The sequence below is a fragment of the Brassica napus genome, chromosome A2 (genome assembly GCF_020379485.1).
Source record: "Brassica napus cultivar Da-Ae chromosome A2, Da-Ae, whole genome shotgun sequence".
NCBI classification, from domain to species: Eukaryota; Viridiplantae; Streptophyta; class Magnoliopsida; order Brassicales; family Brassicaceae; genus Brassica; species Brassica napus.
In genome coordinates this window covers 3,859,026-3,878,767 of record NC_063435.1, presented here as the reverse complement: position 1 = coordinate 3,878,767, position 19,742 = coordinate 3,859,026, and the positions used below count along the sequence as shown (strand labels likewise).

Sequence of the window (19,742 nt, the reverse complement as noted above, 5' to 3'; positions counted from 1 at the left end):
AATTCTCTCATCCAAAGGACTATTTCCTATCTATCAGTCTCCCAAAGCTACGCGGTTTCGCAAATGGTGAGCATCTTCGCTCTTTACCCTTAATTTTGCCACGTAATTACGATAATACCACACTTATACGCTGCCACTTCCTTACCAAGCAAGTCACAAAGGTCTTATTTGTCATCTTCACACGTCTTCAGTCCACCACACAACTCGATATCTATAAATACATCTCAAACAGACACAAAACACAACAACAACAATCACACCAACACACAAACATCATTCTAACTGTTTAGTTCTATATCATCAGAAGAAAGAAAAATGGTTGCGGTTTCTGAGAATAAGTCGACGGTGGAGGCTACGGCAGCTAACTGTCTGATGCTTTTATCAAGAGTCGGACAAGAAAACGGTGGAGATTATAAAAAACGCGTTTTCACATGTAAGACGTGTTTAAAGGAGTTTCAGTCGTTTCAAGCGTTGGGAGGTCACCGTGCAAGTCACAATAAGCCTAACAACGAGAATCTGTCTGGTCTGATAAAGAAGGCGAAAACGCCGTCGTCTCATCCTTGTCCTATATGCGGAGTGGAGTTTCCGATGGGACAAGCTCTTGGAGGACACATGAGGAAACATAGGAACGAGAATGGCGGCGGCGTCACGTTGGTTACAAGAGCGTTATTGCCGGAGCCGACGATGACGACGTTGAAGAAGTCGAGTAGTGGGAAGAGGGTGGCTTGTCTTGATCTGAGCTTGGGGATGGTTGAGAATTTGAATCTCAAGTTGGAGCTTGGAAGAACAGTTTATTGATTTTTTTTTGTGTGGATATATTAGTTAGTTTCTCTCTTTCTTTGAACTTTTTCTTAATATTTTAGATTGTTACATATACATCTGCACATTAAGGAAACTTTCATAGGGTGTAATATTTTCTTGACTAGTGAATATATATTTATTTAGCATTGGAGATTTTTTTATATATTTGAATATCTTTTGCAAGCTAGATATACCGTCAGAAACCTTTTATCAAAAAAAAAAATAGATAATACCGTCAGAAAGTAATACATAGTGGCATTCACGAAAAGTAAGGCAAGTGATTCATTCAAAAGAACTAGAACACTTGCTAACTACAGAAAAGACACATATGCATGTTGCTTCATCCCAATCCCAATATGTAACTAAAAATATACAAAAAGCCTAGACACTCAAGTAAAATCTGAGCAAAATTCAGTTAGGTTCGGATAATAATATAAGAAATTAATTAATAACCACAAAATTAGGATCAGTTTGGTTATAATGTTGGTTCGGTTTAGATTATCTGAAAGAATAGAAATCGAACTAAAACCAAACCAAATCCAAATTATAACTATTTATGACATAAAATGATATGAGATATATCAAATTTTGGATGAACAAATATGAATGATACAAGTCAATGTGATGGATGCTCTCGCAAAGGAGTTTCATTATCAAAATTTAAGCTTTCTTTCTCATTTTTATATTTCAAGTTTCCGGTACTAATCCTTCATGTAGGATCACTTTCATCTCTTTGAACATTTGTCATAAGACCATCTAGTAACTCTATAATAGAGTTGTGATATATTTCAATGATATTAAATTTTAGAGTGATGAACAAATAAGAACTTACTCTATATATAGACTGAAAAATATAGCACCACTAGAACATTTTTACTCTAAACTCTATTTTAGATTGAAAAATATAATGGAGTTAAATTATGAAAATTTAGACGTTGAAAACAAGAACGGATCAATAAGTTGCGATATGGATTAGGGTCAGTGGATCCGTTCGAGACCAACATTGGGTTTGAAATATGGACTAGGGTAAAACACGCCTTCGGTTTAATTAAATTTTGGTGATAAATTCCTATTTTTGGAATGGAATGCTTTGGAATGATCAATTCCATTAATTTCATAAAAAAAATTACCAGTTACCATTAATGGAATGAAATGCTCATTCTATCAATTCCAAAAAGAAATAAACCAAATACAAAGAAAACCATTCCATAACAATTTTGTCAAGGAATAAATAGAATTGATCTATTCCATTTTTCTACTGCATTCCATTTCTCTTATTTCATTCATTTCTATTCTTTTTATTCCATTTTTGATTCACCGGTTACAGCCAAAATATTTTTTTGTGAATATCTAATCTATTAAAAAAGAGTTCTATTTTTTATCTACTATTAATAAGTCATACTAGGACCATCTAAAAAATTACTTAATATTACATATTTCATTATTTACATTAATAATAAAACAAATATAAATATAAATTTATTTTAAAGTATAATAAATTCTGTTGAGAAAGAATCTAACAAAATCTTACCAACCTTCTAAATATTTTTATAAAATAACACTTAATTAATTTTGTAAATACTAATATAATTTTATAATTCAATGTTAATTAAAAATTTATTATAAAACAAGAAAATAAAATTCTATACTATTATATATATATATATTAATTATATTATGTATTATATTAAAATAGAAGTACTTTATGAATTAAATATGGGTAAATTATCTATTTTATTTTTAAAATAGTTTCATTTAAATAAATTATCACTCATCATCAAAATGTGTTAGAATTCGTAAACTATATTATATTTTTTTAGAAAAATAAATTTATAAACATAAATTCATTAACATAGGTTAAACTTTTATATTTACAACTACATATTATTTTATTTTATTTTTTTTGAAACTCTCAATAATATATTGTTTAAAAAATAATAATATACAAAAATATAATAGTTTATAACTAACCTTTAGTTCATATACTATTTAAAAATATGTTATTAGAAAACTATGAAATTTTAATTATTCATTCAAAATATTAATGACAAATCAAATATAAATTTAATATTTATATTAATTATAAACATATTCTGAGAGATGAATAAAAATCTTACCGAAATTAAAATTATTTATATAAAATAATGTATTAATTTAGTAACAAAACTATTTCGAAAATCATATAATCTCCCACCTCAAATATAGTTGTGTAATTTTCCAAACAATTTTGACAAAATATAAAATTTTAAAAATAAGTATGCAAACTTAAAATGATAATATTTTAAATTTTTCAAAAGGTATAATTATAGCTAATAAAGAATAATTTCTTGAAATGTAACACGGAAAAACAAACTATGTTATAAAAATTAAAGTAATCTAATATTTTGAAGTCTTAATTTAATAACAAAAAAAACTTAATATCATAACATCCAAAAAATATTTTATATCAATAAAATTTACTAAAATAATATGATGGATGCTACCATGTATACAATTTACTAAAATAATAGGTTTATATTCATAATATATAACACTAAAATTAAAATTATATGCTTAAAATGTTTATAATAAATCAAAAGTATACATTCATAAAATGAAAAATATCCGCACGAATGTACGGGTCAAAATCTAGTTCCTATTAAGCCAGGGCCAAAGAGCGTTGATCATGAGAAAATTATGCTAACTGGGTCAATTAATTTAGAGAAAACAACCATAAATAATGGAGTAATAGAAGTTGTCAAAAAGGATAAATTTTATTTTTGATTGCTCGTATGTTCTGACGTACAAATCAAAACAAACAATTGATAGTTACAGTCAACCGAAAAAACAAGTCGGTCATATGTTTTATCCATTTATACGTTGGTCGGTAATCTTATAAATGACCAACCAGATATACTTGTGACTCTTCTCCAATCATATAAACTGTTTTATAATCAACTCTTATCGTCTAGCTGCATAAATTAGAAGGATAGATAGTGTGAAAACAAGAATCTTAAGGTATAAGAAGAGCCACTCTCTCTTATCTCTTCTACTTGCTTCTCACGTTTCCATCAAGTTTCCGTACATATCCTCCACTTATTTACATTCACTTACTCCCCACTCCACACGCAGCCTTCAAACGCGTACGATTCACGCTTCTGTGTTGTCATGCATTTGCTGGGATTGTCACAATGCTCATTGCTGACGGCAGTTTTGAAAGAAAAATCTAAAAACGAATTGCCTCCTTTTTCTTTAGAATAATAAGCACTACCTTTCCAAGCTAACATAATTCTTTTTTTTTTCATCTAAAGTTTATTAAAAGGTCAAAGCCCAAAAGACCAAGCTCAACCGATACAAAGAAAACATAAAGTCCAACAAACTAGGGCTAACCAACCCGCAAATCTATTGGTCCCTAAGTCCAACGTCTTAAACCCAAAAGGCGCCTCTTCATTTACGCGTGATGCGTAAACGGAACACGTGTAGAAATCCTCACAGCGAAGAGCACGTGTCACCAGGCCGCCATATATTGACTGTAACACCAAGAAGGGCACGTGTCATGACCAAAGCCCCCTCACTTCACCGGCATGCAACTTTCGTCGCCGCAATAACCGGACATCCACCGGAAGGAACATCGACTTCCGTCGGAGTCAGAGAAACGACGCGACCAAACTCCACCATAGAGGCCAAACCGATGAAACTAAAGATCTCCAACCATCGATCTACGCTCCAATAAAACATCAATCATCTACGATCGATCCAAAAAAGCCACACGATTTTCAGATCGAAAGTCGATTGGACAAAGAAAACCCAAAAACGTAGATCAGGAACTAGTTCCGGAACAAACCGGAGAAGACGCCGGCGAAAAGACAATGCTATCAGAGCCACCGCTTTCCCGGGACGAAAGCCGGCGAAACCGGTGCTGTAGAGCCACTGTTTCCCGGAAACAAAGCTGGCGATAGCGGTGTAAAAGAATCACCGCTTCCCAGAAACAAGCTTGTTAACCGGAGATGGATTTGGTAGAAGCTCCGGTTGAGATTTCATCTCAATCCTTCCTCTGTGTCTGATTTTTAGAGAGAGGACAGAGCAGAAGGAGAGAGAAAGGTTTCGACTTCTTCCAAGCTAACATAATTCAATTTACAATAAGATTTAAAAAAAAAAGACTAGAGGAAAAAACTTGTATACAAGACTAAATTACAAAAACAAGCCCAAATATGTATTTCTTTGTCGGCTGCCCAAATATGCTTATAACCGTCATGTTTTAGGGGGAACTGTTTTATGTTATGAATTTAATGGCAGGGAAAACACGACAATGACAGAATAATTGCTTTTGGTTTTACTGCTTTTGATTTTGTCATTCATGTTTTCCTGAAACGGTAAAAGCAGTAAACAACGTAGCTGCACACAAACAAATATTTTTGTCTTTTTCTGTATAAAGACAGATGTCCTGCACGACATTCTATCCCTCCAGTTTTTGTAGATGTTCAACTGTGGCCTATTTTTTATACATCGAATAGATGAATTTTTATAAACTAAAACTAAACAAAAATTATTTACTTTTTCTATAAATAGCTAACTATTTGTAACAAACTCACACACTCACATTTTAGTTTTACAAAAAGGCCATCAGCTCCGTCTCATTCTTTTTCATCAGTCCCATGTAAGGTTTTTTTGTTGTTTGAAAGGTTTTTTTTGTTTGAACTGAATTTTTTCTCTTTTTTAAATATCTTATAAATATATTACAGTCACATATGTTAATACATGTAATGGTTATTGCAGTCATCATTGGAGATTCCTTCATTGGTAAGAAAATATGACTCGTTTATTGAACTAAGTTTTTCCAACGTAAGTTTACTTCTTTTATTATATTTATATAATATATAATAGTAATTGTAAATAACAGATTTAATTGAAAAAATATATATATCTTGAGTATATTTTATAGTTTTACCTTTAATACATGCATGTAAATATATATTATAAAGTATATATATGTATTAACTGAAAATAGAAATGTGTAAAATTTTAATTTATAGATAGTAAAGACAAACAGTATATATATAAAATCTTTAAGAAAATATATTTTTCTCAAAAAAAATTAGTATAAGAAAATTTATATAATTATTGTAAAATAAAAGTAAGAGTAAATTTATATACATATATGTATGTACATATATTACGTGTTTTGATATTTTGATGTAATTTTTATTAAATTGTTTTATTTTTGTTTATGTATTGTTTATAAATTACTTGTTTTGATATTTTGGTGTAATTTTTATTGTTTAAATATGTGATCTGCATTTTTAAACTGTTTTTATCATTCATAATTTATAATAAACTATTTGTTCTGCTTGATCTGCATTTTTCCTGCATGATTCATTTGATGTGCATTTGTTCTTCTTGATCTGGATGATCTGTTTGAACTGTTTTTATCATTTACAATTTTAATATATTAAAAACAAAAGGAAAAAAAACTTAGAAGTATATCTTTTGACCAAAAATAAAACTTAGAAGTATATCTGGAAAAAAGAGCTTTTTGTCAGAAAAGGTATATCTAGAATATAAATTAAATATATCTAGAAGGCGGCTCAGAAATCACGCGCCGCGCGTGGTAAATAAATTAAACTCATATCGCATAAAAATATCTAAAAAGGGTTCAAGAAAGTACGACGAAGATTCTCATCCAAACTACTATTTTGTATCTACCAGAGTCACCCAAAGCTACGCGGTTTCACAAATGGTGAGCATCTTCGCTCTTTACCTTTTCTTTTTTGGCCAGGTATTTACGATAGTACCAAACTCATACGCTGCCACTTCCTTACCAAGCAAGTCACAAGGTCTTATTTGTCATCTTCACACGTTTTCAGTCCACACAAACTTGATCTCTATAAGTCTATAAATACATCCCGACCAGACACAAAACACAACAACAACAATCACACCAACACACAAACACAAACATCATTCTAACTGTTTAGTTTTATCATCAGAAGAAAAGAAAAATGGTTGCGGAGATTAAGTCTACGGTGGAGGCTACGGCGGCTAACTGTCTGATGCTTTTATCAAGAGTCGGACAAGAAAACGGGGGAGATACAAAACGCGTGTTCACATGTAAAACGTGTCTGAAGGAGTTTCATTCGTTTCAAGCGTTGGGAGGTCACCGTGCAAGTCACAAGAAGCCTAACAACGAGAATCTGTCTGGTCTGATAAAGAGAGCGAAAACGCCGTCGTCTCATCCTTGTCCCATATGCGGAGTGGAGTTTCCGATGGGACAAGCACTTGGAGGACACATGAGGAAACATAGGAACGAGAATGGCGGCGGCGTCACGTTGGTTACAATAGCGTTATTGCCGGAGCCGACGGTGACGACGTTGAAGAAGACGAGTAGTGGGAAGAGGGTGGCTTGTCTTGATCTGAGCTTGGGGATGGTTGAGAATTTGAATCTCAAGTTGGAGCTTGGAAGAACAGTTTATTGATTCTTGTTTTTTTTTTCTGGATATATTAGTTAAGTTTCTCTCATTCGTTGAATTTTTCCTTAATATTTTAGATTGATACATAATGATAAATCTGCAGATTTAGGAAACTTTGATAGGCTGTAATATTTTTTTTTACTAGTGAATATATATTTTACGTACTAACCATTGGAGATTTAAATAAATAAGATTAGTATATCTTTTGCAAGTTAGATATACCCATATACTAACTATAACCCGTCCGCAAGTAATACATAGATAAACGAAAAAGAGAAGTGATTCATTCAAAAGTCTACTAGTGAAATACTCTACACTTGGTCTAACTGCTAACTAAAAATTCATCCCAATAAATGTAAATAAAAATATATACAGAATAATACCATAGAAATTCAAGTATTCGGTTCATGTTGATTATTTCGGATATCAGATAATCTAGAGAGAAAAAGAAATGATTACGTTTCATTTTATATCTGAGGAAAGGTTCGTTCGGATCAAATCTTTAGTTCAGTTCAGTAATAAAACTAAAAAATCAACTAATAACCAAAAGGTAGGATCAGTTTGATATTAATTTTGTTTTACTTCAAATTATCTGGAAAAAAAAAAGTAAAACCAAAACGAATCAAAATTGTAAGTTCATCTTTAGTAAAAAACAGGAAAAGTACACAAAGTGGTCAACTGAAAAGGGTCGAACATGAATTGGGCCAAATTTATTTATGAATTTAAAGAAGTTTGGGCCTACAAGCGTTGTATAGATGAACGGTCAAAATCAAACGTCAGTAAGATAACCTTCGTGGTAACCATTACATCAGATCAAAAAAAAAAAGTCGAAGCAAAGTTCTGGTGCTTCTCGCGCACCCTATCATCCGATCAAACTTTCTTCTCCGGCGAAAAATCACTCTCTTCCGATCGAGTTCCCGACTATCAAATCGAGGTACCCAATCTTCCGATTCCTCCAATTCTCACCCATTCCGAATCGACTCTTTCGAATTATTTTTCTCGGTTTCTTGATTTTCAACACTCTTCACTGAGCAATTAGGTTACAGTCTCTCATAGATTCATATCTATCTCTCTTCACTGATTCGAATTCGTTTCAAAGGTTTGATTTTTTTACAAAATCTCCAGCTAAAGAGGGAAGCTTGAATCGAAATGGTAAGTCTTTGCATTAGGGTTTACTCTTCACCCATTCGAAATGCATTCACTTTTTGATTTTGTTTTCTTCAGTCATATGAAAGCAAAGGCTTCTGGGTTCTCAAGAACACTGATAATGCAAACGAGGATGAAGACTCTGTGTATGTTCATCACCATCCACCAAGAGAAGATGCAAAGCGTCCTTACCCTTGGTTTAACGACTCCTCTTCTCGCTCTGAGACCTTCCCAAACAAGAAGCAAGCTGTTTCCCAAGATCCAGGGAAATCAAACGTAGTAGGTCTAGGTCTTCCTCTATGGGAAACATCATCCGTGTTTCAATCCGTCTCGAACCAGTTCATGGATAGGCTTCTCGGCACTGAGATGCCTAGACCCCTTTTGTTTGGGGACAGAGATAGCAGAACAGAGCCCAAGAGCTATATGGAAGACAGATCTGTGGAGTTGTCTATATCTAACGGCGTTGAGGTTGCTGGAAGCTGTTTTGGTGGTGGTGATGGAGGAAGTAGAAAGCTTCAAGTTAGTCGTGTCAAGGAGACGATGAGTGCTACTGCACATGGTGGTTTGATAGACGGTAGGAAGATGGAGTCGTCTTCGATTAGAGCTTGTGGTGGGAGGGAGAACGAGAGTAGTAGTAGTAGTAGCTTTGTGAATTTCGCCATGGAGGGTGGTCATCCTTATGGTAATGATGAGGACGCTCATGGGATCACGTTTGGTGAAGAGCTTAACGGTGTTGGCTCTGGGAACTATCAGTCTTATGTTCAAGATCCGGATATGGTTTACGGACAAGAAACTGTACAGACGAGCAGCGAAGTTGTGAGTGAGCAACCGCAAGTGGGTAAACAGAGTTTGGAGTCTCTTCCGAAGAGTAAGACGTCAAAGAAGGAAGCTTCTACGAGCTTTCCTTCAAACGTAAGAAGCTTGATATCAACTGGTATGCTCGATGGCGTTCCTGTGAAGTACGTGGCTCTCTCTCGTGAGGTAAAACACGCTTTAATGTCTACATCTCAACTTATTTTAAAGCTTTGCCGTATTGTTAACAATCTAAAACTCAGGAGCTTCGAGGAGTCATCAAAGGATCAGGCTATCTATGTGGGTGTCAAGCTTGTGATTATACAAAGGTGAGTCGTCAACATAATAAAGCTCTGTTTTGTTGAGGAACCGTGACTGATTAATGATTTGGTTATCATCGAAGGTGCTTAATGCGTATGCATTTGAGAGACACGCGGGATGTAAAACAAAGCATCCAAACAATCATATTTACTTTGAGAACGGGAAGACTATTTATCAGATAGTTCAGGAACTTAGGAACACTCCAGAGACTATGTTGTTTGATGTTGTTCAGACTGTTTTTGGCTCTCCTATCAACCAGAAAGCATTTCGCATATGGAAAGGTCCAACCAAATCTTCTTCCTCTTCATTGATTTGTGTTGTCTTTCAACTTCCTGAACTGTTTTTGTTTTGGATCAGAATCATTCCAAGCAGCAACCAGGGAACTTCAGCGTATCTATGGCAAAGAAGAGCGTTGCTTCTGAATGTATAAATATTATATTAATGTGGAGAATTCTAAACTTTTACTGGATCTTATAATGTATAAACTTCTCTCTCTTTTTTGCTTTGATTGTGTATATAGAGAACCTTTATTAAGCTTTAAGAACTGATGATGTAACAGAGAAAGCAAAAGCTAAGAAATGATTTTGAGTTATGAGCAAGAGTTTAGCAATCTAGCCACAGAATCTGATATCAAATCAATTTGAGAAGATTCACTACCCTCATGACAAATTAGTTTCTTTTCCACTCCACTTCAACTTGGGACCTCTTTAAGTTCCACAGCATGCAGAGTTCTGCGTGGCTTGTCCGGATCCAGACGCCTGGTCTGTTTGGCTCATCCTAATCGTCGCAGGCTGCAATAAACGAAGGAGAAAAGAGATTTTCTTAGAGCTTGTGCACAAAAGATGTGAAATGGAAGATTTGCTGAAGGAGAATGTAACCTCAGCTCTGGAGTCGGTATCAGTGAGCCTCTGCTTAATGTCCTTTGCTAACGAGAAGAAAACTTCTTCCACATTCAGATTTGTTCTAGCACTCTTGACATATGAATTATGAAATAACTTATTAGCAACGGTAAGCAAAAACGAATACGACCAATGTAGTATTCTGATGAAGACAATGTTTGGCTTACTGTTTCAAAGAACTTGATTCCGTATTCATCAGCAAGTGCTTGACCCCTCGATGTTGGAACAGCCTGCCAAAACAAAAAGGTTACCAAAAACGCTATTCATTTGATTACTCGTGAATCAGGAAGTAGTGAATGAGCTCGCGTGTACTATATACCCTCTTGCTCTCGTCCATATCAGCTTTGTTCCCTACCAAGATCTTGTTGACATTATCTGAAGCGTGCTGTTCAATATTACGAATCCAGTTCCTGATGTCTGCAAATAAGATCAAGAAAACAGATCCAGAACAAAGCAGAAACGTAAAAAGACCAAAGAAGAGAATTTTACTGTTGAAGGATGTTTCGTCTGTGACATCATACACCAGCAAAATGCCCATTGCCCCACGGTAATAAGCTGCAAAAATTGAAGTAAAAAAATAAATTCTGGCGCAAAAGAAAAAGGTGCTTATCAACTTAAACAACTGAATAATGATATCACCAGAACATGCACTGAACAAAAACAGCATAAGCCATAACGTTAAGTAGACTGCACAAACTAAAAAAAAAAGATGCCATTCGACTCTTAATCCTCTCTAAATCAGTTTCCAGTGGGAAAATTTATGTTAAGGACACAATTCGATCAAGTAGCTCATATGTAAAGAAGGTCTCACTCAGCTCTTAATCCTCTCTGATTCAATATACAATGGGAAGACCTATGTTAAGGACACAATTCGATCAAGTAGCTCATATGTAAAGAAGGTCTCACTCAGCTCTTAATCCTCTCTGATTCAATATACAATGGGAAGACCTATGTTAAGGACACAATAAGATCAAGTAGCTCATATGTAAAGAAGGTCTCACTCAACTCTTCTGACTCTTAAACCCCTCTAATTCAAAATACAAGGGGAAAATGCATGTTAAGGACACTATTAGATAAAGTAGCTCATATGTAAAGAAGTCTCCCTCGACTCTTAATCCTCCTCTCTGATTCAATTTAAAGGAGACAATTGAAGAAAGTGTGACTGACCAGTGGTGATGGTGCGAAAACGTTCTTGACCAGCAGTGTCCCAAATCTGGAGCTTGATGCGTTTATCATCAAGCTCAATAGTTCTTATCTTAAAATCAATTCTGCATCACCACACCACATGATAAGAATACTAATAACTCAGTGAAACAAACAAAGACAGTCTCTCTCTCTCTAATCTCTTCTTTGAAGAAAAACGAAGACAAACCCAATGGTGGTGATGAAGCTAGTGGTGAAGGAGCCATCAGAGAACCTCAACAGCAAACAACTTTTACCCACACCTGCAACATTAGAATCCATATGTGATCTTATCACACACACACATACACATTGTATAGATTCCGCGATTTCGAAATTGATCGATACGTACCGCTATCACCGATGAGGAGAAGCTTGATGAGATAGTCGTAATCGGCTCTAGCTCTAGCTGGTGGGGCAGCCATCGAATCTACAATGGAGATCAGAAACCGAATAGACTAAGAGATCGATGGAGAACGGAGATGATCACGATGAATGGCGTACCAGATGATATGATGCAGAGACGAGAGCGTGGTGATAGTGATGATGAGCACAGAAGAACGAACGAGAGAGAGAGTGTTTTGAAATGGTGGAAGGCTAAAATACGCTTGTTCTGATTTAACTTCTGCTTCTTTATTATACTACGCCCTTCTTCTTCGATATTTTACCTCCGGCGTAAGTTAGCATCTGAAACCGCGAAGAGAGGGAGAGATAGCGTAGTCTGGCCCAGAAAGCATGAATGGGCCTTTTTTATAAGCTTGTAAATACAAAATATGAGGCAACTTGGGTGAGGTATAGAGATATATGCTTATAAGCTACTCTTTTGCCAACCAAATTCCACTACAACATATTTCTAGAATTACAATGACTTGATGGGTTAAATAAGCAAAGCTTTACGGTGAATTTTGTGAACTTAAATATTTTTACTGATTTCTTTTGTAGAATAAATGTATGTATGTGTACATTAGTGCATAATACACATTGCACACGCATCTGAATTACTAGAGAGAAGATATAAATAGCGGAAGTGAAGAAAAATGTGGTATGCGTATGCCTCATAATTGAAAAGGTGGATATACCATAGATTACTGAAATTTCATCAGGAAGAAATAAATTAAAACAAAAATATAAGTGATGCTTATAATAATCTAAGTTTTGCATACCAATGTAATGCACACTGAACATATTGCTAATGGTCCCGAGAATAATGAAGTTGAATCCATCCCATTTGTTAGCCTATATATTGGTTTGACTAGATTCTTGTACGGATGAGATCTAGTTTAACAAATGTCGTGACAGAAACACACTTCGTTACAAATAGTGTTTAAATGGGTGGTCTATCAGCTAAGTTATTACTCTTGATCTTATTGCTAAGCACACCTAGAATTTTGGTTAACCAAGTGATCTTGATCTAGTGGACTAGGCCAAGGGGTTCATGGACCTTCCGTCATGGGTTTGATTTCCCTTGGTCACCCATAAACGTTTTAAGTAGTAAAAAAAGTTAGATTTTTATGGGTTTTTTATGATTAGTCTTTAGATCTAAAAAGCATTTGGGATCACACCAAAATTATTTTTTTTAAAGAAGAAAAAAATGGTTTTGAGATAGTATAGATGCTGAAAGCAGAGGCTTAACAGAGGTGAAGAGGTATAACTTTCTTATTTCATAAACTCTCTTACATTGTTCTTGTTATTACAAATGCTTAAATAGAGAATTCTACTAGGGTTTAAGATGTCTCTGCCAGCTCATCACATAGAACTTGGAATCTATTAGCCGTTGCAATCACATGAGCTGTCTGTGAGCTTGTGATTGCTTTTACGGACGCCGCCTTCAGACATTTAGCATTAGGAGCTTTAATGTCTTCTTTGTCTTCTTTGCAGGTACGGCTTGTGGCAGAGACTAATGCTGCAGCGTCGTTTTGTTTAATCTCGTTCTTGGGCCTCCATACTTGATGTGGTTTTGGAGTGGGCTTGGGGCTGTCACTAATAGATGCATGCATTGCGTCAAACAACAACTTTGAAGGAAGAAATCTCTAGAAGTTCCCCCTGCCTCTAGGTTCCGCTTACGTGTATCACTCTTGTTATAGCTTTAACGCGATGGTCGCTCAACGTGAACGACATTGTGTCTCCGTATTTCTCCTTTTAAGCAAAATAATAATCTTTGATGTATTGTATATCTAATTTCATCATAACAAGAGAAATACTAATATGATTTTATAGAAAAGAATATAACATAATTTCTATTTCTCTAACCAAACAAATACACAAAATCCATAAGAAGCGTTTCACCTACTCCAAGGTTGTTACACCATATATAACTTACTTTGCTCATCCCAAACCATCACTTCTTTTGCATTGTGCGGAAACTCTTGAGCTTTTGTCTTCATCTTCCAAAAGTAACAAACCTCATCAAATCAGATTAGAATAACTTCAACCTCGCTAAGAATGAAGATGAAACGAGCTGTTGTGTCATTCGTCATTATCTCTCTAATCCTCTCATCTTCTTTGTTCATGCTTTCAGAAGCCTGTAAGTATGCATAATTCATTTACTTATTTAAGAATTATATTTTCTAATCTCGCTAGTTACAACTTCTTAAATATGTATTTGGACTGATACATACACTAGCACCATGTGACGGAAAATGCAATGCGAGATGTTCAAAGGCAGGAAGAAAAGATCGGTGTCTCAAGTACTGCAATATATGTTGCGAGAAGTGTAACTATTGTGTTCCCTCGGGCACTTATGGAAACAAAGATGAATGTCCTTGTTACCGTGATATGAAGAACTCCAAAGGCCAACCCAAATGTCCTTGAACATGTTTTCAAGAACATCCTCATGGACATCATATATATACCCATAAATATTACGTTTGTGGTAGACGCATGATATATAATACGAGTTTGAAAATAATTTTATGTATGAAAATATGGAAGATCTTGATAATAAACGAAATAAATGTACTCTTTTATTTTTTTTGGTCGAAACAAAATAATATACTTTTATTTAAATTAAGAGAATGGTAATCGTACAATATAGCGAATCAAAATTTATTTAGAAAATTGATTATACGATGCTTGAACCATCGAAACAAGACAGCACACATGTCTCATGAAGTGAAGATAAAAAAATGTCTGAAAATAAGCACTTCTTACTGTCTACATTTGCGAGTCTTTTGCGCAAAACAAACAAAATGGCATATTAACTAAGAAACCAAACATCAAAAACTCTACTACCCTCTTTGACCTTTGAGCTCAATTCGAATTCCTCGTCTCACCAAAAGGAGAAGCAAAGTATACTCGGGACAAAGAAGAGTCTCTTGCTTCTTCAGTAAAAGAATCCAAGAACCTTGCCACCAACATTCTTCCTCCTTGCTTCTTCGTGGTCCATGATACCAGCGGAGGTTGTAAGAACAATGTAGCCAAACTGCACAGTTCAATAAACCAGTGTCAGACACAAATCATATGACAAAGGAATACAAGGCATAAAGACTTAAAACAGACCTGTCGGGAAGGAAGAAGACGAGCGGTCCAACCCTCAATCTCCTTAACTCCGACATCAAAACGAGGACTAATAACACCACACTTGTTAAGTCTTCCATTGAGCTCAACCACAATCTTACCAGACCTGTGGTCATCAACGTACTCGAACTCACCAATGTAACCTACAGATTCTCACACGGATGAGCAAGAACAAAACAATCATGAAAAAATAAAACGAAAATGAATATAAGCTTCTCGACATTATACCGTGTTTCTGCATGACAATGAGAAACTTGATGATGACCTTGGAAGAAGGCCTGATCATAACCTGCCTCTTCCCTCTCTTCTCCGCATTGAACATACTCTTGAGAGCATCGTTAAGCACACTGATCCTCACCATTCTTCAGAGCTCCGCAACCAAATAACAAATCTAAACTTTAATACAACAACCTAATGTAAACGACGTAGACAAAGATCTTGCTTCAATACTTTCAGTATGCTATTGTAAATCGAGCTCTAATTAACATGGAAGTAGATTCGAGAAGCGAGAGGAGTATACAGTACGATGCTATGGAGATTTTGCTAACCTTGGAATCGAAATGGCAGCCGCACAAACCTCTCCAGCTAGCTAACGACGAAGACACGAGAGGAGTAAATTTGATCTGTGAATTAGGGTTTTTGACGGCGCCTTTGAGACTCTTCTTTAAAGGTTAAGGGATCTAGGTTTAATTTAATGGGCCTAACGATATAACAATTGGACCTTACTGGGCCTATTGTAAAATCTCGTTTGTGGTTTTTCTCAATTGTGTGGATTCAAGTTTCAATTAACGGTTAAGATTGACATAACCGAAAAAAGAATTAAACCGAACCAAACATAAAATACCTAAACCACAAAATCAAATGTTAACAGAGAAAACCCTACACTCCTACAGCGAAAGTCGTCCTTCCCCGAAACGACGCCGTTTCATAGTAGCTTAAGCTCGCATCAGGAGGTTTCACTTCTTTGTATCGAATTCAAGAATCTTCCTGTGCAATAACGATGGCTAAGAGGTTCACAACACAGCTCTTCGTCAGCAGTATGATAAATTCCTTTCTCATCCTCAGATTCTGCATTTTTATTTTTCTGTTTCTCAGTTTTTGTCATTTCAATATGTTCTGTTGCCAAAGGACTCTCTGGTTACACAACAGATCAATCGCTAAGGCAGCTATTTTCACCCTTTGGTCAGATTAAAGAAGGTATTAACTTCTAATGTCTCAGTCTCCGACTATGTGTCTAAGCTGATTCTGTTGTCTGTGTGTGTGTTTATTATGATAGCTCGTCTTATTAAGGATTCGCAAACACAGAGACCTAAAGGTTTCGGCTTTGTGACTTTTGAGTCTGAGGATGATGCACAAAAGGCCATGAAAGCTTTGGATGGCAAGGTGACGATCTAATTCTTGACTAAATGTTTTTTGATATGAAACTCTTCAAACAGAAAAATCAATTCAGGGAATGTTTCCAGGATTGGTGTATATCTTGATAGAATAGGAATATTATGTGTAACAACTCGGTTGAGATATTACCGTAGATATGAGATTGTGTAGATAAGATATCTCAATACTTTGTGTAACTAATCTGGCTATTTAAAGCCGGTGAAAGGGAGGGGAGTTTCCTAAAATTTCATATCTTTCAGATAATTGGGACTGAGATTTGCATTTGGTTATTTGTTTTCAGATTGTTGATGGCAGATTGATATTTGTAGAGGCTGCCAAGGACGTAGAAGCACCAACAACAAAGCTTGATGAGAACACACACAGTCATTACAAGACTAGTTAAGACTCTTCACCAAAATCATTGCAATTCGAAAGAGTGAATGTAGTTTCCTGAGTTATTATGGCACAGATTTTAAGTTTCAGATCAGTTGAAAACTCGAGATTTAATTCTGATGTAGGTTGAGAATATTCAACTCTGATGTTACAAAGGACAGACAAAATCAACTTAAGACGTGTGTATGTGACTATAAAAGTAGTAAAACGTGTTGTTCGAATCGAATGTATGCACTTGAATTGTTTGTGTACAAGTTGTACAGTACAACCCCAATTTTTCATTGAAGAATATGCAGAAGATAACCATCACAAACATTACAAGCATCTTCAAAACAAGTTCATTAGTATCGAGAGTTGCAGAGGTGTTTACACTTACCGCGGCTGCTCTTTCACACACATGAAGTGCAGTTCTCATCTAGATAGGAACCAAGTCCTTTAACTGTTCTACGCAATACAAATGATCTAAACCTAACAGATAAATATGAAAATGGGAATTATATGGGAACATTTGATATTTTCTTTTTTAAGATTGAAATGTTTTCTAAACTTAATTAAAGTGTACAATAAACGATTTGCGATAGATTATAGGCAGAGATTTGCAAGATTTTATAAATTATAACTTAGAACAATGGATCTGAGGAGGAATCAAACCCAAATTACATAATTAAAAAAAAAAAAAAACTAGAAATTTCTACATATGCATTCACGAAACTCAACAAAACGCATACAAACGAAAGTATCAATTAAGCTTTCTTGGGAGACTTGGCTGGTGACTTGGACACAACATCCTCGGTCGACTTAGCAGACTTCTTAGGCAAAAGCACAGAGTTGATGTTAGGCAAGACTCCACCGTGAGCGATCGTGACTCCACTCAGAAGCTTCCCCAGCTCCTCATCGTTCCTTATCGCCAAGAGAAGATGCCTCGGGATGATCCTCGACTTCTTGTTGTCTCTCGCCGCGTTACCAGCAAGCTCCAAAACCTGAACCCAAAACAAACAAAAAAATCAAAATCAGAAAATGATTTTTCGATATAAACAAAATCAGATTTGAGAGAACGAAGACTTACTTCGGCGGCGAGGTACTCGAGGACGGCGGCCATGTAAACCGGAGCTCCACCACCGAGTCTCTGCGCGTACCGTCCCTTCCTCAGGAAACGAGTGATTCTTCCCACGGGGAATTGGAGACCGGCCTTGATCGATTTCGAAACCGATTTGGTTTTTGGGCCGCCGGCTTTCCTTCCTCCGAAGGCCTTCTTCACTTTTCCGGTGGTTTCCATCGCGACGAGATTGATGAGACGAGAGAGAGATTATAATGCAATGTAAAGAGGTTATGAGATTTGTGATGTGTAGTATCCGTCCCCTCCCTTGTGGTTTTTATAGGTGAGAGGGAGAGAGGAAAGGGGGAGGTTTATGTCCGTTAGATTTAGTCTTATCGACGGTTGAGGATAAATTCGATAGCGATCCTCGTGCTTGCATTTTTAGCCAATCAGAAACGTTTCCTTGTTTTCGAGATCGCGCCAATTTTTTTTTGTTTTCGTTTTGAAAGTTTTCGCTTTCGTTCTTTTATAGTGGTTAATTTTGCTATTTACGCTAAGAAAATGTATAATTGGTAACTGAAAACAAATATATTATATTTATACTTTTATTTTTTTGTTCAAATATTATATTTACTTTTAAGGATGCAGTTATTTAATAAAGCATCCAAGAAAATTTATATTAAACCTAGCACACCAAATTTAAGATTCTAAAAACAGCATCAATTTAATATCAAAATAACTGAAAACCCTATTGTGATGTTGAAAAATTTAACCTCGTAACATTTCTCCTCTTCCACATGTAGTTGTGTAAAATCAGTGTCTTAGATTTTTAACATGAAGTTTTTTTTGTTAAGAATTACATCACAGACATCACACCATATGCGCTTACAAGGAATATATATCATTTCACGTTACTAGTCTACTTATTCAAACCCACACGGGAAGAACATCTTTCAATATCTACTATATACATGTTGTTTCTGCTTTTATGAACCACGTGCTATGAAGCTTTTTCATGTTTTCTCAGACAAAAAATTCAATCATATTAGTGTACATATATCTTTGTGCGAATGAGTATGACTTATCTTTTGCGTTCATTATTGATCATTATTTTCAACATCTTAACAATTCTTCTTAGTACTGTAGAAAGCTATACACCAACTATTCGGGTTTGTCTTCACGATGACGTCGACGACACTTGAATCATCGTTGAACATCTTGTCTAGATTCTCTCCATGGTATGCATCATCGCAGCTCAGAGTGCGAGCTTCTATACATGTAGTTTGATTAGTTATTTCATGCTTAAACTTTCAAGCTTCTCATATATATCTGTCTGGCAAACATTTTTTGTCCAATCTCTGGTGACTCTAATCCAATAGCTCCTATCAGCAGTGGAACCATAATCATATATGCAACCATTCGACAATCCAACATAAGTACAAATATATTCATTCACCAATTTTTTGACGATGTGAAACAATATATTGTAGAGAATGATGAGAGTAAGAGATGGAAGAATATTGTATTGACTCTCATAAGAATAATGGTTAGAGTTACATATATATTTATACTATAGATGTTTCCTAAACTAGATAGATACAAATATATATGAGTATCTTATATAATAAATATACAATATTAACAATAATGTTTATGATCTCCTTGATCCTTCTATATATATATCCCCCATCACTGTCTTTCTAATCCCAAACTAGCATTCACCTTCTTCATAAACCACGTCCAATAATTCAATATGTCATAGAGAAACAAACAACTAGCGAGCCTTTCATTTATATCTTAAAAGCAGCCACCGACTCCTATAAGTTGCGCACATGT

At 35.2% G+C, this 19,742-nt stretch overlaps 8 protein-coding genes across 14 annotated transcripts; 5 read left to right on the top strand and 3 right to left on the bottom strand.

Annotated features, from left to right (window-relative positions):
* Nucleotides 1-229: 229 nt before the first annotated feature.
* Nucleotides 230-964, top strand: LOC106385602 (zinc finger protein ZAT12-like). The gene has a single exon (XM_048750207.1). It carries the CDS (start codon nucleotides 316-318, stop codon nucleotides 796-798), a length of 483 nt encoding a protein of 160 aa, XP_048606164.1. The 5' UTR covers nucleotides 230-315; the 3' UTR covers nucleotides 799-964.
* Nucleotides 965-6,571: 5,607 nt separating this feature from the next.
* On the top strand, nucleotides 6,572-7,418 carry LOC106385592 (zinc finger protein ZAT12-like). The gene has a single exon (XM_013825506.3). It carries the CDS (start codon nucleotides 6,780-6,782, stop codon nucleotides 7,251-7,253), a length of 474 nt encoding a protein of 157 aa, XP_013680960.2. The 5' UTR covers nucleotides 6,572-6,779; the 3' UTR covers nucleotides 7,254-7,418.
* Nucleotides 7,419-8,028: 610 nt separating this feature from the next.
* On the top strand, nucleotides 8,029-10,047 carry LOC106385494. Of its 3 annotated transcripts, none has more exons than XM_013825409.2 (6): nucleotides 8,029-8,181; nucleotides 8,347-8,399; nucleotides 8,472-9,374; nucleotides 9,449-9,514; nucleotides 9,589-9,787; nucleotides 9,864-10,047. In XM_013825409.2, exons 2-6 carry the CDS (start codon nucleotides 8,397-8,399, stop codon nucleotides 9,926-9,928), a joined length of 1,236 nt encoding a protein of 411 aa, XP_013680863.2. In that variant the 5' UTR covers nucleotides 8,029-8,181; nucleotides 8,347-8,396; the 3' UTR covers nucleotides 9,929-10,047. The 3 variants fall into 3 exon arrangements, with proteins under 3 accessions (XP_013680863.2, XP_022556210.2, XP_013680876.2); XM_022700489.2 differs by having other exon boundaries at nucleotides 8,031-8,181; nucleotides 8,287-8,399; XM_013825422.3 differs by having other exon boundaries at nucleotides 8,050-8,181; nucleotides 8,373-8,399.
* On the bottom strand, nucleotides 10,015-12,325 carry LOC106385565 (ras-related protein RABE1c-like). The gene is made up of 9 exons (XM_013825476.3): nucleotides 12,092-12,325; nucleotides 11,940-12,017; nucleotides 11,778-11,850; nucleotides 11,573-11,673; nucleotides 10,895-10,960; nucleotides 10,725-10,822; nucleotides 10,573-10,635; nucleotides 10,385-10,477; nucleotides 10,015-10,297 (listed from the first exon to the last, which is right to left on the bottom strand). Exons 2-9 carry the CDS (start codon nucleotides 12,010-12,012, stop codon nucleotides 10,214-10,216), a joined length of 651 nt encoding a protein of 216 aa, XP_013680930.2. The 5' UTR covers nucleotides 12,013-12,017; nucleotides 12,092-12,325; the 3' UTR covers nucleotides 10,015-10,213.
* Nucleotides 12,326-13,891: 1,566 nt separating this feature from the next.
* On the top strand, nucleotides 13,892-14,558 carry LOC106385698 (gibberellin-regulated protein 10-like). The gene is made up of 2 exons (XM_013825601.3): nucleotides 13,892-14,111; nucleotides 14,211-14,558. The coding sequence occupies exons 1-2, from the start codon at nucleotides 14,030-14,032 to the stop codon at nucleotides 14,396-14,398; spliced, it is 270 nt and encodes an 89-aa protein (XP_013681055.2). The 5' UTR covers nucleotides 13,892-14,029; the 3' UTR covers nucleotides 14,399-14,558.
* Nucleotides 14,559-14,618: 60 nt separating this feature from the next.
* LOC106385644 (40S ribosomal protein S15a) lies at nucleotides 14,619-15,795 on the bottom strand. 5 transcript variants are annotated; one of them, XM_048750174.1, is made up of 4 exons: nucleotides 15,652-15,795; nucleotides 15,332-15,473; nucleotides 15,086-15,246; nucleotides 14,619-15,008 (listed from the first exon to the last, which is right to left on the bottom strand). In XM_048750174.1, the coding sequence occupies exons 2-4, from the start codon at nucleotides 15,462-15,464 to the stop codon at nucleotides 14,910-14,912; spliced, it is 393 nt and encodes a 130-aa protein (XP_048606131.1). In that variant the 5' UTR covers nucleotides 15,465-15,473; nucleotides 15,652-15,795; the 3' UTR covers nucleotides 14,619-14,909. The 5 variants fall into 5 exon arrangements, with proteins under 5 accessions (XP_048606131.1, XP_013681015.1, XP_013681034.1 ...); XM_013825561.3 differs by having other exon boundaries at nucleotides 15,332-15,499; nucleotides 15,652-15,792; XM_013825580.3 differs by having other exon boundaries at nucleotides 15,332-15,465; nucleotides 15,652-15,789.
* A 183-nt stretch (nucleotides 15,796-15,978) lies between these two features.
* Nucleotides 15,979-17,601, top strand: LOC106385689 (cold-inducible RNA-binding protein). Its single transcript, XM_013825594.3, has 4 exons — nucleotides 15,979-16,140; nucleotides 16,232-16,300; nucleotides 16,380-16,486; nucleotides 16,779-17,601. The coding sequence occupies exons 1-4, from the start codon at nucleotides 16,104-16,106 to the stop codon at nucleotides 16,878-16,880; spliced, it is 315 nt and encodes a 104-aa protein (XP_013681048.1). The 5' UTR covers nucleotides 15,979-16,103; the 3' UTR covers nucleotides 16,881-17,601.
* On the bottom strand, nucleotides 17,458-18,233 carry LOC106385612 (probable histone H2A.7). Its single transcript, XM_013825527.3, has 2 exons — nucleotides 17,937-18,233; nucleotides 17,458-17,850 (listed from the first exon to the last, which is right to left on the bottom strand). Exons 1-2 carry the CDS (start codon nucleotides 18,144-18,146, stop codon nucleotides 17,614-17,616), a joined length of 447 nt encoding a protein of 148 aa, XP_013680981.1. The 5' UTR covers nucleotides 18,147-18,233; the 3' UTR covers nucleotides 17,458-17,613.
* Nucleotides 18,234-19,742: the final 1,509 nt, after the last annotated feature.

Bases quoted from the DNA above. Each gene is read 5' to 3' on its own strand.
- LOC106385602 (XM_048750207.1), top strand. From the start codon at position 316: ATGGTTGCGGTTTCTGAGAATAAGTCGACGGTGGAGGCTACGGCAGCT.
- LOC106385592 (XM_013825506.3), top strand. From the start codon at position 6,780: ATGGTTGCGGAGATTAAGTCTACGGTGGAGGCTACGGCGGCTAACTGT.
- LOC106385494 (XM_013825409.2), top strand. The intron at 9,375-9,448 runs GTAAAACACGCT...TCTAAAACTCAG, and splicing joins ACGTGGCTCTCTCTCGTGAG to GAGCTTCGAGGAGTCATCAA. The intron at 9,515-9,588 runs GTGAGTCGTCAA...TTATCATCGAAG, and splicing joins AAGCTTGTGATTATACAAAG to GTGCTTAATGCGTATGCATT.
- LOC106385565 (XM_013825476.3), bottom strand. From the start codon at position 12,012: ATGGCTGCCCCACCAGCTAGAGCTAGAGCCGATTACGACTATCTCATC. The intron at 10,636-10,724 runs GTATATAGTACA...TTGTTTTGGCAG, and splicing joins ATATGGACGAGAGCAAGAGG to GCTGTTCCAACATCGAGGGG. The intron at 10,478-10,572 runs GTAAGCCAAACA...TCATATGTCAAG, and splicing joins GAATCAAGTTCTTTGAAACA to AGTGCTAGAACAAATCTGAA.
- LOC106385698 (XM_013825601.3), top strand. From the start codon at position 14,030: ATGAAGATGAAACGAGCTGTTGTGTCATTCGTCATTATCTCTCTAATC. The intron at 14,112-14,210 runs GTAAGTATGCAT...TACATACACTAG, and splicing joins GTTCATGCTTTCAGAAGCCT to CACCATGTGACGGAAAATGC.
- LOC106385644 (XM_048750174.1), bottom strand. From the start codon at position 15,464: ATGGTGAGGATCAGTGTGCTTAACGATGCTCTCAAGAGTATGTTCAAT. The intron at 15,247-15,331 runs GTATAATGTCGA...GAGAATCTGTAG, and splicing joins CATTGTCATGCAGAAACACG to GTTACATTGGTGAGTTCGAG. The intron at 15,009-15,085 runs GTCTGTTTTAAG...TGAACTGTGCAG, and splicing joins GTCTTCTTCCTTCCCGACAG to TTTGGCTACATTGTTCTTAC.
- LOC106385689 (XM_013825594.3), top strand. From the start codon at position 16,104: ATGGCTAAGAGGTTCACAACACAGCTCTTCGTCAGCA. The intron at 16,141-16,231 runs GTATGATAAATT...CTGTTGCCAAAG, and splicing joins AACACAGCTCTTCGTCAGCA to GACTCTCTGGTTACACAACA. The intron at 16,301-16,379 runs GTATTAACTTCT...TTATTATGATAG, and splicing joins CTTTGGTCAGATTAAAGAAG to CTCGTCTTATTAAGGATTCG.
- LOC106385612 (XM_013825527.3), bottom strand. From the start codon at position 18,146: ATGGAAACCACCGGAAAAGTGAAGAAGGCCTTCGGAGGAAGGAAAGCC. The intron at 17,851-17,936 runs GTAAGTCTTCGT...TTTTGGGTTCAG, and splicing joins TCGAGTACCTCGCCGCCGAA to GTTTTGGAGCTTGCTGGTAA.